This window comes from Sorex fumeus, unplaced genomic scaffold (assembly GCF_029834395.1).
Source record: "Sorex fumeus unplaced genomic scaffold, SorFum_2.1 ptg000128l, whole genome shotgun sequence".
NCBI classification, from domain to species: domain Eukaryota; kingdom Metazoa; phylum Chordata; class Mammalia; order Eulipotyphla; family Soricidae; genus Sorex; species Sorex fumeus.
In genome coordinates this window covers 48930813-48945089 of record NW_026606185.1, presented here as the reverse complement: position 1 = coordinate 48945089, position 14277 = coordinate 48930813, and the positions used below count along the sequence as shown (strand labels likewise).

At 48.8% G+C, this 14277-nt stretch overlaps 1 protein-coding gene across 2 annotated transcripts in view; it reads left to right on the top strand.

Moving 5' to 3' along the window:
• The window catches only part of LOXHD1 (lipoxygenase homology PLAT domains 1), a 155169-nt gene extending 141234 nt beyond the window's left edge, over positions 1-13935 (top strand). For both annotated transcript variants that reach the window (XM_056138463.1, XM_056138462.1), the window contains 4 exons: positions 1967-2137; positions 6958-7090; positions 9162-9320; positions 13455-13935. In XM_056138463.1, coding sequence (XP_055994438.1) covers positions 1967-2137; positions 6958-7090; positions 9162-9320; positions 13455-13935 — 944 coding nt within the window. The remainder of the gene's footprint in view (positions 1-1966; positions 2138-6957; positions 7091-9161; positions 9321-13454) is intronic.
• Positions 13936-14277: the final 342 nt, after the last annotated feature.

Below are 14277 nucleotides of genomic sequence, written 5' to 3'. Positions count from 1 at the left end.
TTCTTCAAGTTGCTTACTGAAGAAAATTATCTATATATTCAAGTAGTATTATCAAGGATTTACACTGGAATAAAAAAAATCACAGTTTGGAAGAAACCTGAGTGCCCAAGAACAGATGACTGGTTAAAGAAACTTTGATACATCTACACAATGGAGTACTATGTAGCTCTTAGAAAAGATGAAGTCACGAAATTTACATACAAGTGGTACAATATGGAAAGTATTATGCTAAGTGAAATGAGTCAGAAAGAGAGGGATAGGCATAGAAAGATTGCATTCATCTGGGGGATATAAAGCAACAAAATATGAGATTAATACCCAAGAATAGCTGAGATTAGCACCAGGAGGATTACTCCATAGCTTAGAGGCCAGCCGGGTATTCTCTGGGGGAAAGGGCAGTTCAGATAGAGAAGGGAGCACCAAATAAAGGGTGTTTGGAGGATCCTCCCGGGAGGGGAAATGCATGTTGAAAGTAGACTATGGACTGAACATGTTTGCCACTCAATGCCTCTTTTGCAGACCACAACACCCAAAAGGAGAGAGAGAAAAAAAGGGAATGCCCTGCCACAGAGGCAGGGCGGGAAGGGGGGGTGGGGGGGATATTATCCATGGTGGTGGAAAATGGGCACTGGTGGAGGGATGGGTATTTGATCATTGTATGACCGAAACCCAAGCACAAAGATTTGTAAATCTACAACTGTACCTCATGGTGCTTCACTAATAAAATAAAATTTTTTTAAAAAATCACAGTTTAAAAATTTTTCAGAGTTTACTCTAGAAAGTAAATATAATTTATCAATTCTATGTCAGTTGGGTGCTAAGTCAAATTCCTCATGATGTAATTAAGAATTCATAAGGCATAGTTACCACACCTTAAGATCTTACTGGAGAAGATTTTAAATCATGCATTCACATAAAAAGTTCCAGAAGAGTTAGAACACTGTCATGACCTCAAAAGTAAAGATGTTCCAAGTTGATCTGCATACATGGCCAAATGATTGAACAGACAGAAAATTCTGTGGGCTGGAAACTTGGAGGGCTTTATGTAGTAGTGTTAAGAATAAGTGGGGATTTTGTGCAGGGGAATAACTTGAAGACCTAATAAAGAGGAAGTGAATCCAAAATGCTGGTTCATATACCTAGCTCATAGAGATGGAGGATTTGATAACAACTTTTCCAGTTTTAGGTGAGAAGTAAAGTGAATGGTGACAATCTAAAGAAGCACTGAGTTGATTCCTTTCATCCTGTCATGTGTGTAAATGTGCTGAGGAATCACAGAGATGTGATACTGAAATCTAGGGGACATTTAGCAAACAGGAATCTCAAGAAATTGCTCTATAAGTATGTAGGTGGGGGTATTACAGAAGGGGTCTGAAATGTGAGCTAGTCTCAGAAAACTGTTTCTAAATCAGGAGATCCATGGGGAAACTACATGAGATCTTATTAACCCCCAGAAAACCATCCAAAGAAATATTAATTTGTTGATATTAGGATTCGTCAGGTCTGTGTTCCCCCTTAAACATGTATATCTCTTGCTTATTTCCACTCTGGAGAAGCCTGTGTCATCTCTTGAATATGCACTTCTCTCTCTCTCCTCATATCTTTCTAAATAAATTTAAGTAAAACTATATTGTTTTAAAAAAAGAGAGAGAGAGAAATTGCGCTCTAATTCTACATGTACATTTTGATCAGGGAGAGGGCGCAAAGTTTTCGTCTAATTTGTTGTGGAATCTGACCTTTCTGGAGATCACAAAGCTAAGCAATGAATCCTCTTTACTTCCTAACACCAGGAATTCACCTAGCACCTTCCCATTTTCTCCTCACAGATCATCAAACCCAGATTTTTATTTCTTCATCAATGAGCCCAAAGTTGGCAGAGAGCTTGGCTGCTAGCAAGCCAGACAGTGGAGGTCTGTGGGGAGAGAAAGCTGGTTTCACTGCCCATGTCCACCCTGTCTTTCCACAGGGATATTCCCAGGCTGGCACCTGAGTTACGTGGATGTCAAAGACAACTCCCGAGATGAAACCTTCCGTTTCCAGTGTGACTGCTGGCTCTCCAAGAGTGAGGGCGACAGGCAGACAGTCCGAGACTTTGCCTGTGCCAACAATGAGATCCGTGAGGAGCTGGAGGAGACCAGTACGTGGGAAGACCAAGGCATCCTGCCTAGCTATCTAAGATATTACAAGATTGCACCTTTGCCATGTGCACAGGAGAGCTATGTCAGGAAGACAGTGGGATGTCAGGGCAAGGGGGTGGGGTGAAGAGTGAGAGAACTAAAGGAGAAATGTGGCAGCTGGAGGGGAATCAGATGCCCAATACTGGGGTGGTACATAAGTCAATACAGTACATGTTACTTGGTGAAACGACCAAGATGCTGGTACAGATCATGGCTGTGAATCACAGGAACTAATTAGGCAACAGAAAAATCTACCAGGGACAAGTTCACCCTGCCCTTGTTGGACTGGGCAGAGATATTTGGTGTGAAACTGTCTCTTGTGTATTTTTAGATTATAATTCTATTCAATTGGTGCCTGTGGCAACAGCTGCCAAATCAAGTCTTCCTGAAAACAGAATGTGCAGGGGGAGCCAGCAGCCCCATCAGCTTCTTTCTCTTCAGTTCTTCCTTGGGGGGTATTAAAGAGGAATTGGTGCATTATCTGATGGTTAGCAAGGGAAAGAGGAGGGATTTTTTTAAATTATGAATATCAGAGGTTGGGTCCAACAAATCCAAAGAAAGCCTAAGACAGGTAGAGTCCAGTGTAAAGATTCAGCCTTAGTTTTTTTTTCCATATTTTTCAGCAATTTCACTTTCCTCAATTCTCTCTTCTTCACAAGAACAGTTTGCACAAGTTTAGAGAAGTATAATTAAAAGACAAAAGAAATAACAAATCTACATATAAAGTATTGTGAAATCTGCATTCTTTCTGGACATGTTTGACTCATTAAGATAAAGTCAATTGGAAGAAAGGAAAGTGGGAGGTGGTTTGGGAGATGCTTATAGGTCCTGCCTGTGTAGACCTCTCTGTGTTTCTGTGGCCACTGGATCTGTTGCCTTCATTGTTGCCTTAGTTTTTAAGGTAACACCCACAGCAATGAGAGCTGAGCCCCCAAATCTCAATGGCCTAACACAGTTTCTTACATGAGTCATAAACAATCCACTGTGGTAGCGGACAGTAATCTATCCAAGTGTAATTGGAACACCCAAGCTCTTTTAATCTGTTTCATTTTCAACTACGGCTCCCACATTTCCTGAGGAGAGAAGAGCATGAAGAAGGTACATTCCTATAACAGCTTAGCATATTAACTCACTTTCTGTTGGTGAGACCTAGTCATGTGACATCACCTAGCTGCAAGGGCACCTGGGAAACATAGTTCTCGACTGGAAAGCCCCTCCAGGTAGTCTGCCCACAGAAGGGAAGCATGGTCTTTGTGAAAAGCTACCCAACCATCTCTGCTGTACTGTCCAAATTTCCCAGTGACCTTCTGATGTTGTGAGAGGTAGGGAGCACGAATGTGTCGGAGAACTTTCCAACAGGGGCCAAGAGGCTTTCATCAGGCTTCCTGTCAAGAATCCCAGCTACAACTTGTAGTCCCTGTGAAGGCACTTACTGAGGAATGCCTTCCTGGTGCCTGGTTTTCCTTTATAGGTTCTTTGACAGTTGCCCATTGTTCCATAACCTTGTATTTGTATCTACCTTTACACAGTGTCAGTCTCCCTACACAACTCTAAGCAACCAGAGGTCAGGGCGGCTGTCTCATTGGAGAAAGAAACTGAAGTGCAATATCTGGGTGCAATGCCGAGATGAGCAAAAGAGGCACCTCGGGACATCAGTGCCCAGAAAGGAGAGATTTGTGAGCCCAATTGCTGAATCTCCTTTGTAAATTTCCTGCTAAACAACTGCTAAGACCTGAGGGTCTGGGTTTGGCATAGAGATGGCAGGTGCATGAGTGCCCAGAAAGATGTGAACAGGCTGTGGATGGGAGAGTGGGGGCTCGGTGCCCAGGAGATTGCCTGGCTGTTTCTGTCTTTATTAGCAGCTGCAGAGGGCCATCGCACCCTGCCACACTGCTCATTCAGGAAGGGGACAGGCCACCCTCAGGAAGGTTGAAAAGGTTCATTTTCATAGTTGAAAATGAAACCCTGAGGACACCTGTGTCCTTAGATGGAGGATTATCCTGGGGACAGCCATGGATGCAGTTTGGACCACACCCCTAGTGCTCAGCTTCCGTTATGTAGGTGTTTCGCAAGTAATTGCACAGCTGCTAAGCCTGGAAGCAAATATGAATAAAGCACTGTCATTGCCCTTAGTTTTCATGGCCTTTGGGGCCACACCTGGCCACCCAACTTATGAGAACAAACAGCTTCTCACACTTTATAAGTGGGGTTCTTTCTGCACCTAGTTTCTCTTTAGGTTCTCCCTACCCAGTTCTCACTCTAATTGTTGTGTAAGGTGCAAATTCCACATTTGGATCATGGATAAGGAAAAAAAATACCAGGACAGTGATGAGGTGCATGTAAGGCATGCCCGGAGTAAGGAGGACAAACCCAAAAAAGGAACTGGGTGCCTGATTGCAGTGTGGAAGACCTTCTGGCCAGCCACCACCCTGTCTGTTTGTCACATGTGTGAAAATTTACTTTTCAGTGTGAGGCCACTGGGATTTAGAGCTTTGTCTCTTGCTGTTGTGGGAGCTCCCTAAAGAGCTAGGGTTAGAGACTCCATTGTTCTGCCCTGGTTGCCTCTCCTTTGAGTGATTTTGTGCCATAAAACCCCACAGGAAATCGCATCTCATGGGATTCACCTGTACTCCATACTGATGGACTATCTCATTCCTTCAGCTTCCTGTTCCCTGCCCCCTGCTGCCCCCCTAGCACTGGGTCAAAGCTCCAGAAGCTGCCCCCTCCACAAGCATTATCCCTGCAGGCGATTTCAGTGGGAAGACAAAGCTGAGAACCGGGGAAGCCATGAAATATTACCAATGTCTGGGCTCACCCCAGAGGTCCTGCTGAAATCAAGCTCGAGTAAATCCTGGATAGGAGGAGCACAGACTTGTGAACCAAAATGTATGTACACACATGATCACACAAAACGCTCACACACATACAATGACACAAATATAGTTATGCATATACTTCCTCACCTGGGAGGGAGGTGTCAAAAGAATCTCTCTCTGGAGCACCATCTGCAGGACGAGCGCTCCCGCTTACAGTCTGCAGGACCAGTGCTCCCCCTTACAGCCCTTCCCCTTCCTATCCCCCTACTCTCCTGTGACCTTTTCGGGGTTGCTCACTCAGCCTGATCAGCTCCATTTCCATCTCTAACACACTCAGCTTGATGGCCAACTCTCCAGGGACAGGGGACTCGCTGCTTCACTAGGCAGCGCTGCTCAAACAACCGTCTCTTATTCACACGCCTGAAGCTTCTGTCTGTTGACAGCCCCAGCGGGGCCAAAAGAACATTTCAGAAGAGGTCAGGACTCTTGATCAAACATGCCTGAACTCCAACTCTGTAAAACTAGCTCCAGCGAAAAGGGGAGGTATTGATCTGCACCTTGAGAAGTGTCCCATAGAGTTGCTTTAGACATGGCTGTCTCCAGGGGACCCCATAGTTTCCAGGGTTTTCTGCCTCCTTTCCCCCCTTGGCTCTGCTTCTTTCTCTCTGTTGTGGGAGAGTTGACAGTACTCTCAGACCACAGTTTCCCCTAGCCCCCGAGAGGACTCAGCCTCCCTGCCCCACCACAGCTGCTCACTCAGGGCATCTACCCAGTGGACACCACCTGTTCTTGGCCCAGATTCCTGCTCCTGCTTTGGGAAGCAGAACAAAGTCAAAAGGTGTTGCCAAGCTAGGGTTAACCTTACATTGAGCTGTGGGCAAAGCCACTTCTCCTAATGGTTGTTTTCATATCTCTAAAATAGAGACACAGAAACTGAGATCCCACTTTGGATCCAGAACCTTAAACTCTCATCCATTCATTTTCTGCTAGAACTCTGTTCCAGACAAGCAATGCATGCTTCTGGGGGTCAGCTCCATCCCCAGCCTGACCCCTAAAGAGCAGGGCCAGATCATGACCCCTACCCTCTGTGTCTCTGCCTTTTCTCCACCCTCTGTTGGCAGTGTTCCTCATCTCCTGTCCATCATAATCATCATCACAGCTCTTCTTCAAGTCAAGTTCAAGTTCCACCTCCTCAATGAATCTGCCTGGGATTTGCCCCACATAGATTCATTCTCTCAACCAAATTATTTTGTTGAGTGCCCAGGTGCCAGGGGTTCTTGTGAAATTTATCAATGAGAAAAAATGAAGACCCTCTGCTTTTGTTGCACTTGGATTCAGGGGAGAGGGAATTCAGTAAACAGCACAGCCTGTGAGCAAGTGGGAGGGGATAGGACAAGAGAAGATAGCAGGTCACGATGAGGCCAGCATCATCAGCAGAAACAGCCATTTTTATTAGGGTAATTGGGGTATCCAATAGAAGAGGCAGTTGGCCCAGCCAACGTGGGGAAGAGGGTGGAGGATGGAGTTTAAGTAGTCGATGCTAGAGATATATCTTAGTGTTCCCTACAGGCCAGACCACCTGACCTTGCCTCATCTCCCATTGTTGGAGGACTGCCACAGAATGTGCATGAGGTGGCTGCAGAGGGGATGGGTGGGGTGCTGCGTTGATTAGACACCAGAATGGGAAATGAGAGAGAGAGACCTCCAGACTCCCACAGTCCTTTGCCCTCTGAAACATTCCCCTCCTTTATGGGGATTGGTAAAGAAGCCTCCCAGGGTGCACTCCCCTGTACCAATTCCTTTGGCGATGGGATTGTGATGTCAATAAACCCACAGTCTCTGTCTTGCTCAAGTGGAGGTAGGTTCTATACACAGGACCTAGGTGGGGTGCACTGACTGTTCTGAGATCAGATGGGAGCCTGGATGTCACTGCCCTTCTTCTGATGCCCTCTTCTTCAACGCAGCCTATGAGATTGTCATAGAAACTGGCAATGGTGGTGAGACCAGGGAGAACGTCTGGCTCATCCTGGAGGGCAGGAAGAACCGTTCCAAGGAGTTCCTCGTGGAAAATTCTTCTCGACAGCGGGCCTTCAGGAAGTAGGGTTTCTCCTGGGGAATGGAGGTGGGCAGGGTGGGAGGGAGGAACCTGAAAATCACCCCCTTGATTCTCATCAACGATCACTTACTGAATATCACTTGTTTATTCACTTATTGAATATTGTTTATTCACTTACTATTTATTTACTCACTGAATGTCACTAGTTATTCTACCTTGTGTTTTCCTCACCTTGGAGACGAGATGGGGGTGTCCAAGAAGAAAGGTGGGGATATAATTTTTTTCTATCTGTATTGGGGGGCTTTTGTTGGGATGTTGGGGCCAAACCCAGTGGTTTGCTCAGGGTTTACTCCTGGCTCTGTGTTCAGGGTCACTCCTGACTCTGCTCAGGGGACCATGTATAGTACCAAGGATCACACCAGTGTTGACAGCAGGCATGACAAGTGCTTTCCCCCTCTACTATCTCTCTGGTGCAGGAATGGGCTTTAAAGCTCAACCCCAACCTTGAGAAAGGTAAGAGAACTGGGGTGCCTGGCAGAGGGTGGTATCACTAAGGCAACTCTGCAGCCCATGAATGTATTGATGATCACACACCTTAAATGCACAGGAGGTTGCCTGTCAATCCTGTTTCGAGTGATCTGAAGTCAGTGGAGGGCTGTAGCAATGACCGATGAGCTAATTTATCAATTGGTTCGTGAGAAAAGCCAAGCCCAGTCCACAGTAGAAGTGCTAGGTGTTCCTCCCTATCTGTGCAGAACCAGCCACGCTGTCAAGTAAGACCCTCATCCAAGCAATACATGGTTCAAGTAATTCATTGATAGTGTGTATTTACTAGAATTGATTAACTATAGAATCAGGTGGGAGGAGGGACCGACAATACTTTGTGAGAAAATTGAAACTAGCCTGTTGAAAGGGAACTTTTGTCCCCCACCCCCACCCAAGTTCTGACCACTGAACAAACCCGGGGAGTCTCTCTTCCTTCACATCTGAGTCACCTCTGAACATCTTATGTGCTCATTTCCCACCCCATCCCCCAGTACATTGCTTTATCAACCCACCCCCAGAAACCATAACACCTAAGGAGGCAATATTCCAAATATTTTTATTTTTTCCCACAAGGAGGTAAGGTCTCCCAAGAAATGCTGAGGGTGCCTTCGGGCCTATCTTTTCCCTAGGTTGGAGGCAGCAGCACTGGGGGTCACTGTGGTCATACCTGGAGGCTCAAGGACCTCCAGGGCTACAGCCTGAGAACTCAGCAGGCCCCAATGTGCCAGGATTGATCTCAGGGCCTCCATATATAAGGCATGTGTTCCTCATTCCTGCACTATCTCCCCAGTCCCCCAGCCCACTCTACTGCTACCCATTCAAAGTCCCTCTACATGAGTATCAGGTCTGAGCTCAGCCTGACCTTACATATCCCAATTGCTCTGCCATGGTCATCTCCCATCCTGAACCCAAACTCCATCCAAGTCAGTACTGCCCCATAAGTGTCTGCACCCCAATTTCCGCCAGTCCCAGCCCATGATTCTGCTGAGACAGGTCTACACCAGGGGACTCTTTTTTCCCCAAGCCCCTTTGCTCTCTGACACCTACCACCCACCTCAGCACTATGTCTGGGACCCAGGACCCCCATCCCAACTCCATCTTCCTGGCAGTGCCACTATATGGGGTGTTGGGACCAGCCAGCTGGCAAAGATTCCCCCTGGATGGGATAATTTTGCTTTTAAATGAGAATAAATCCCTCAGGAAATGGGGAGCTGGGCCAGAGAGAAAGAGAGAGAGAGAGAAGACAGTGAGTAAGGCAGGCACTGCCTTGCACACAGCCACCCTGGTGTGGTCCCAGGCACCACCTAGTGTCCCCAAACACAGAGTCAGGAGCCAGCCCTTAGGGGGTGGCCTCAAAACACAAGCAAAGCAAATAGGGTGCTGAGGTCAGGCTTGGCTTCTTATTCCCCTTTGCTCTCTGACAGATTCGCGTGACCACCAGAACACAGGAGGAAGGGGGAGGTGGGCAGGTGTGAAGAGGTGGGACACCACCCCCATGGGCTTTCAATCCATGCTTATGCCCTTGGGGTGCCAATGCCTCTCATTGGTTTCACTCATTTCCTGCAGGGGGACCACAGACACCTTCGAGTTTGACAGCGTCTACCTGGGGGACATTGCCGCCCTCTGTGTGGGTCACTTGGCCAGGGAGGACCGGTGGATCCCTAAGAGAGAGCTGATGTGGCACGTCAAGACTATCACTATCACAGAGATGGAGTACGGCAACGTGTAGGTGCTGCCCCCCTCGCCCCCGCGTCCTCCACACAGAGGGCAGCTGAGCAGAGGGTGGGCCCACTCCAGGCCAGGGTCGACTAAGGAGGCTTAAGCATAAGGCAGGGAGGGACGAAGTAGGGAAGAGGCAGTTATCTGGTCAAGAGCTCAGGGACCATTGGCATTAGCCCAGCCTCAGGGTGCTGGACCCAAGACCCAGGTGTTCCTGGCTTCCACTCCCGTGAGCTCCCTGGGAAGGGGGCTGAGCAAGGCCGACAGTGCCGGACAGCAGGCCTGCCCATCACTGCAGTGACAGCTTTCAGGGCAGCTGCTGTCTCCATCACAGTGAACACTGTGTGGGAGGCTGGGAGCAGCGACCAGCTCGGGTAATCCCAGGGCCCATCTGCCTCCGAGGACCCCCAGATAAGGAGCTTTGCATTCTCCCCTACAGGGCCTTCTGGAGGTTCCTGCAGCAGGAGGATTAAGGGTCTTAGTTACCTGGGTAACGGTCCTCCACCGCCATCAGTTTTTATAATTAAAACCACTTGGTAACCACGCTGGAAACCAGAAAGTGCCTGCAGCTCTGGAAGGCCTGAAAGACCCAGGAGGAAGGGAAGGGAGCCCCCAGGGCGGTGCTTGTTGGGACGGGGGTACTGGAGTGAGTGAGAGCCCAAGTGGACAGCTCCTGCCAACCCATATCCCCAGAGCTCTGTTCCCATTAGGAACCCCCACACCCGGCTCCCCCAGACAGATCTGCTGACCAGACCCAGCAGCCTGCAACCCCACAGTCCACACTTCTCAAAGCTGCATCTGAGACCTGCAGGTTGCCTGCATGTGGCTCCCTTGGACCCAGGAATTGGGTGGAAAGAGGGTTCTGACTCCTAATTTCCAGTGTGGCCAGGTTTGGATGAGAAGCGCTTTCTGCCTTGCTCTGCCCTCCCATGCACAGAACAACCTGAAGCCTCTTCCTCCAAGGGTGCTAACCCCATGGTGGGGACCCCACCCTCATGACCCTATTGAAACATAATCACCTACCAAAGTCCGCACCTCCATATTCCACCACACAGGGCTTCTATCAGTGAGGATTGAGATTCGAGGAGTGAGGGACACAGTTCAGGTTTTTTTTTTTGGTTTGTTTGGTTTTTTACTTTTTTGGGGGCGTCACACCTGGCGATGGACAGGGTTATTCCTGGCTCTGCACTCAGGAATTACTCCTAGTGGTGTTCAGGGGACCATATGAGATGCTGGGAATCGAACCCGGGTCGGCCGCGTGCAAGGCAAACGCCCTACCCACTGTGCTATTGCTCCAGCCCCCAGTTCCGTTCTTAATTCTCCTCTCTGGCTATAATGAAATGTGTTGCTCTTTTAGAGGAAAAAAGAAACCTGGAGAGGATGAATCCCATAGGAAGTGCAGGGCAGATGGTTCTGAGCCACACTGCTGAAGGCCAGGGACTGGGTGAGGGAAGACCCAGAGGGTTACACTCACCAGCCAGCAGCTCCCATCTGCAGGGGCCAGGCCAGTCCTGTGACTCTGCTTCCCCCACCAACCAGCCCCTTGAGTTCTCGCCCCATCCTGATACTGCCTGCTCTTGCCTTTGCTTTGCTGATAGTTCCTCCCCACTTCCAGAGGAAACAGCCTCAGGGGTAACTGAAGTTTTTCTTGCACAAAGCGATAAATCCCTGCATTTGGAGTCTCTCTTGATTCCATGTACTAGCTCTCCTTCTCGCGATGCCCGCAGATACTCTCCAGTCATTGAACATGCTGAATTAATCATGTCTCGGCTGACTTGGAGAAAATCCCAGGAAGTATTGTAGAGTGAGAAAAGCAAGATGGGAGACGCTCAGATGACAGGCTCCATTCTGGAGGGATAAATACTGACGTGCCGCCTCCATCCGTGTCTGTGAAAGGTTGAGAGGGATGGGGAAAATTTGGTGAGATACGCCCGTGACCATCACAGGGTTACTGAAGGTGAAGATGGGATGCTACTGGGGAAAGAGGGAAAATGACAGAGATGGAACCAAGCCAAAGGAAAAGAAAACAAGTGTATTTAGAAAAGCGTGCCAGTGATAGCACAATTTGGGTCTTTATATAGTTATGCACATTGGTGGGCATTTACATGAAGGAATACACTTTAAATATATTTTAAGATTAAAAATTATGTGTGCTCCCTCTAGGAAAGTGTGGTATGTGCTAACCCCTCAGGTTTATCCAACAATGAACTGCAGGAAAGAAGTCTCACCACAGAAGATTGAGAGCAGTGGGTCTAAAGGGCTCACCGTTGCCGGCTCTGGGTCAGTGTGGGCACTTATTTTTCTTCTTTGAACTCAACTGGCTCTTCTCTGACATGGGAAGGCAAGGCTGACCACCCAGAGAGCCTGTGGGAGCTGATGAGATATAAGAACGCAAATATCTAATAACCATACAAAAAAATTGGGGATTTTTTTTTATTCTAATATAGGATTCGGCCATGGAGCTGGAAAGATAGTACAGTACATAGGGCACTTGCTTTGCACATGGCTGACTTGGGTTTAATCCCCAGCATCCCAGGATGCCCCGAGCCCACAGGAGTGATTCCTAAGTGCAGAGCCAGAAGTAACCACTGGGTATCACTGGGTGTGGTCCAAAACCAAACACTCAAAAAAAAGAAAGCTAACAAAGAAAATAGGATTAGGCTGAAGATTTAGTACAGCACGATATGCACTTGCTGGCATGTGGCTGGACTCAGTTACATCCTTAGCACTATGTCTGGTTCTGCAAGGCACAGAGTCACTTCTGAGCACAGAACCAGGAGTAGCCCCTGAGCACTGCCAGTTTGATCCCCAAACCTAGAATAAATGAAGTGAAATAGGATTGGTGCTGATCCTGCTGGGCATGAGGACTCTGTTCATGGGGTCATCATGAGTGCTAGGATGGCATATTTCCAGCAGAGTTAAAATACCAGCAATTTGGAATGACGAGGAACCAAAGAGTTATTCAGTCCGAATCACTCTCATCTGTCAACGTGATTACGGAGGACAGGGTAGAGGGAGTGGCAGGTGGCATGGAGGAGACAGTGCTGGGCAGACCCAGACTCCTTCACACCCTCTGCAATGTTTCCTTGGTGCTTATTGGACTTGTTGCTGTGACTGAGTGTGGGTGAAAGGTGGAAATTGGGAGAGACTTTCAGGTTCAAACCATTGCTTCAGACCCTGGACTTGCTTGTCTGTGGTGACTCCTTTAACAAAGGTCCTTTCCTTAGGCCCATACTCTGCAATTCATGACCACAGGCATGGACGTGGTGTTGGTGCTGGTGCGTAGACATATACTCGCACACATGTGCACAGTCATACACTCATGGTTCAGCCCAGCCTCAGTTAGGGGATTTGGAAGTTTACATTCTGTCTTACAGTTCCTCTAAGATTTGCTTGGGATTGTCACACTGGACTCCACAGCGGCCTCTGAAGGTGACAAGGTTGGAACCTGCATCTGTCCCTTGGAGGAATGTCTCATGAGCCCTGGGAAGAGCAGAAACAGGGAGGGACAGGAAACCCTGGGAGGAGATGTGGCTCCTGGGTGGCGTCTCACAGCTTCCATGAGATACTGGCTTTTACTTGGGGTGTCAAAGGAAAAATAAATGGTCCTTTCAAGGTGGTGGAGAGGTGTTACCAAGCACTCTCTAGGGAGTCCAAGGACCCGTTCTTTGTCAACTTGTCCAGATATTTCAATGTGAAAGCCACTGGCTGTGTTGAGCATTGGCCATAGGTAACAAGAAGCAGAGAGTGGTGAGGATGCTGGTATGCCCAGGTAGAGGCTGCTGCTGCCTCAAACCCAAGGGACACCTAGCAAGATAATGTAATTTTTAATGGAATAAATTATGTACCCATTTCAAAGACTGAGTTGCTGATGGGGTCGGCTAGCGAATCGGATATAAAGTGTGATGGGAGAGATCCAAAGAGACCAAAGGGGCAACTGGAGAGCTGGGTATCTCCCACAGGGGCATTATAGATAAGCGGGACCCCATGCTTACCTTTGAATGAAAGCATTTCCCCTCCCATCTTCTGGGAAATTGTGCAAGAATGATCAGGGGTTCCCAGGGGAGGACGTGAGCCCGGACCTCTGTCCCCTGAAACTTCCCCCTACCCCATGCCCCATTCTCCCACCTGTCTCTCCAGATACTTCTTTAACTGTGATTGCCTCATCCCCCTCAAGAGGAAGAGGAAGTACTTCCGCGTCTTCGAGGTCACCAAGACCACAGAGAGCTTCGCCAGCAAGATCCAGAGCCTGGTGCCCGTCAAGTACGAGATCATCGTGACCACGGGCTACGAGCCCGGTGCTGGCACCGACGCCAATGTCTTTGTCACCATCTTTGGGGCCAACGGGGACACGGGCAGGCGGGAGCTAAAGCAGAAGATGCGCAACCTCTTTGAGCGGGGCAGCACCGACCGCTTCTTCCTGGAGACGCTGGAGCTGGGCGAGCTGCGCAAGGTGCGGCTGGAGCATGACAGCAGTGGCCACTTCGCGGGCTGGCTGGTGGAGCGGGTGGAGGTCACCAACACCAGCACCGGCGTGGCCACCATCTTCAGCTGCGGCCAGTGGCTGGACAAGAAGCGGGGCGACGGGCTCACCTGGAGAGATCTCTTCCCCTCCGTCTGAGTGGCCAGCGCTACCCCTTCCCCTCCCCCCACCTTGACCTTCCACCTTCCTTGTTCAAAGACACCCTGAGCAGTGATCACCTGAGCAGTGACCAGGGCCCAGGAGGGAACAAGGACCTCGCTTGGTGCCTACAGGTTGGGCCCCGCCCCCTCTCCCTGTCCCAATTCCCATGCCTGTTACAGAGGAATTGGTCCCCATCCACTATCCTCTGTGATGCAACCCAAAAAATCACAGTTTGGCACTTTTCCTGTTTTCCTGTGCTTGAAGAACAGTGATCAGGCTGAGACTTGCTCCTGAGTGAAGACTGGAGAATGAAGCTTCGCCCAGAGGAGAGGTGGGGAA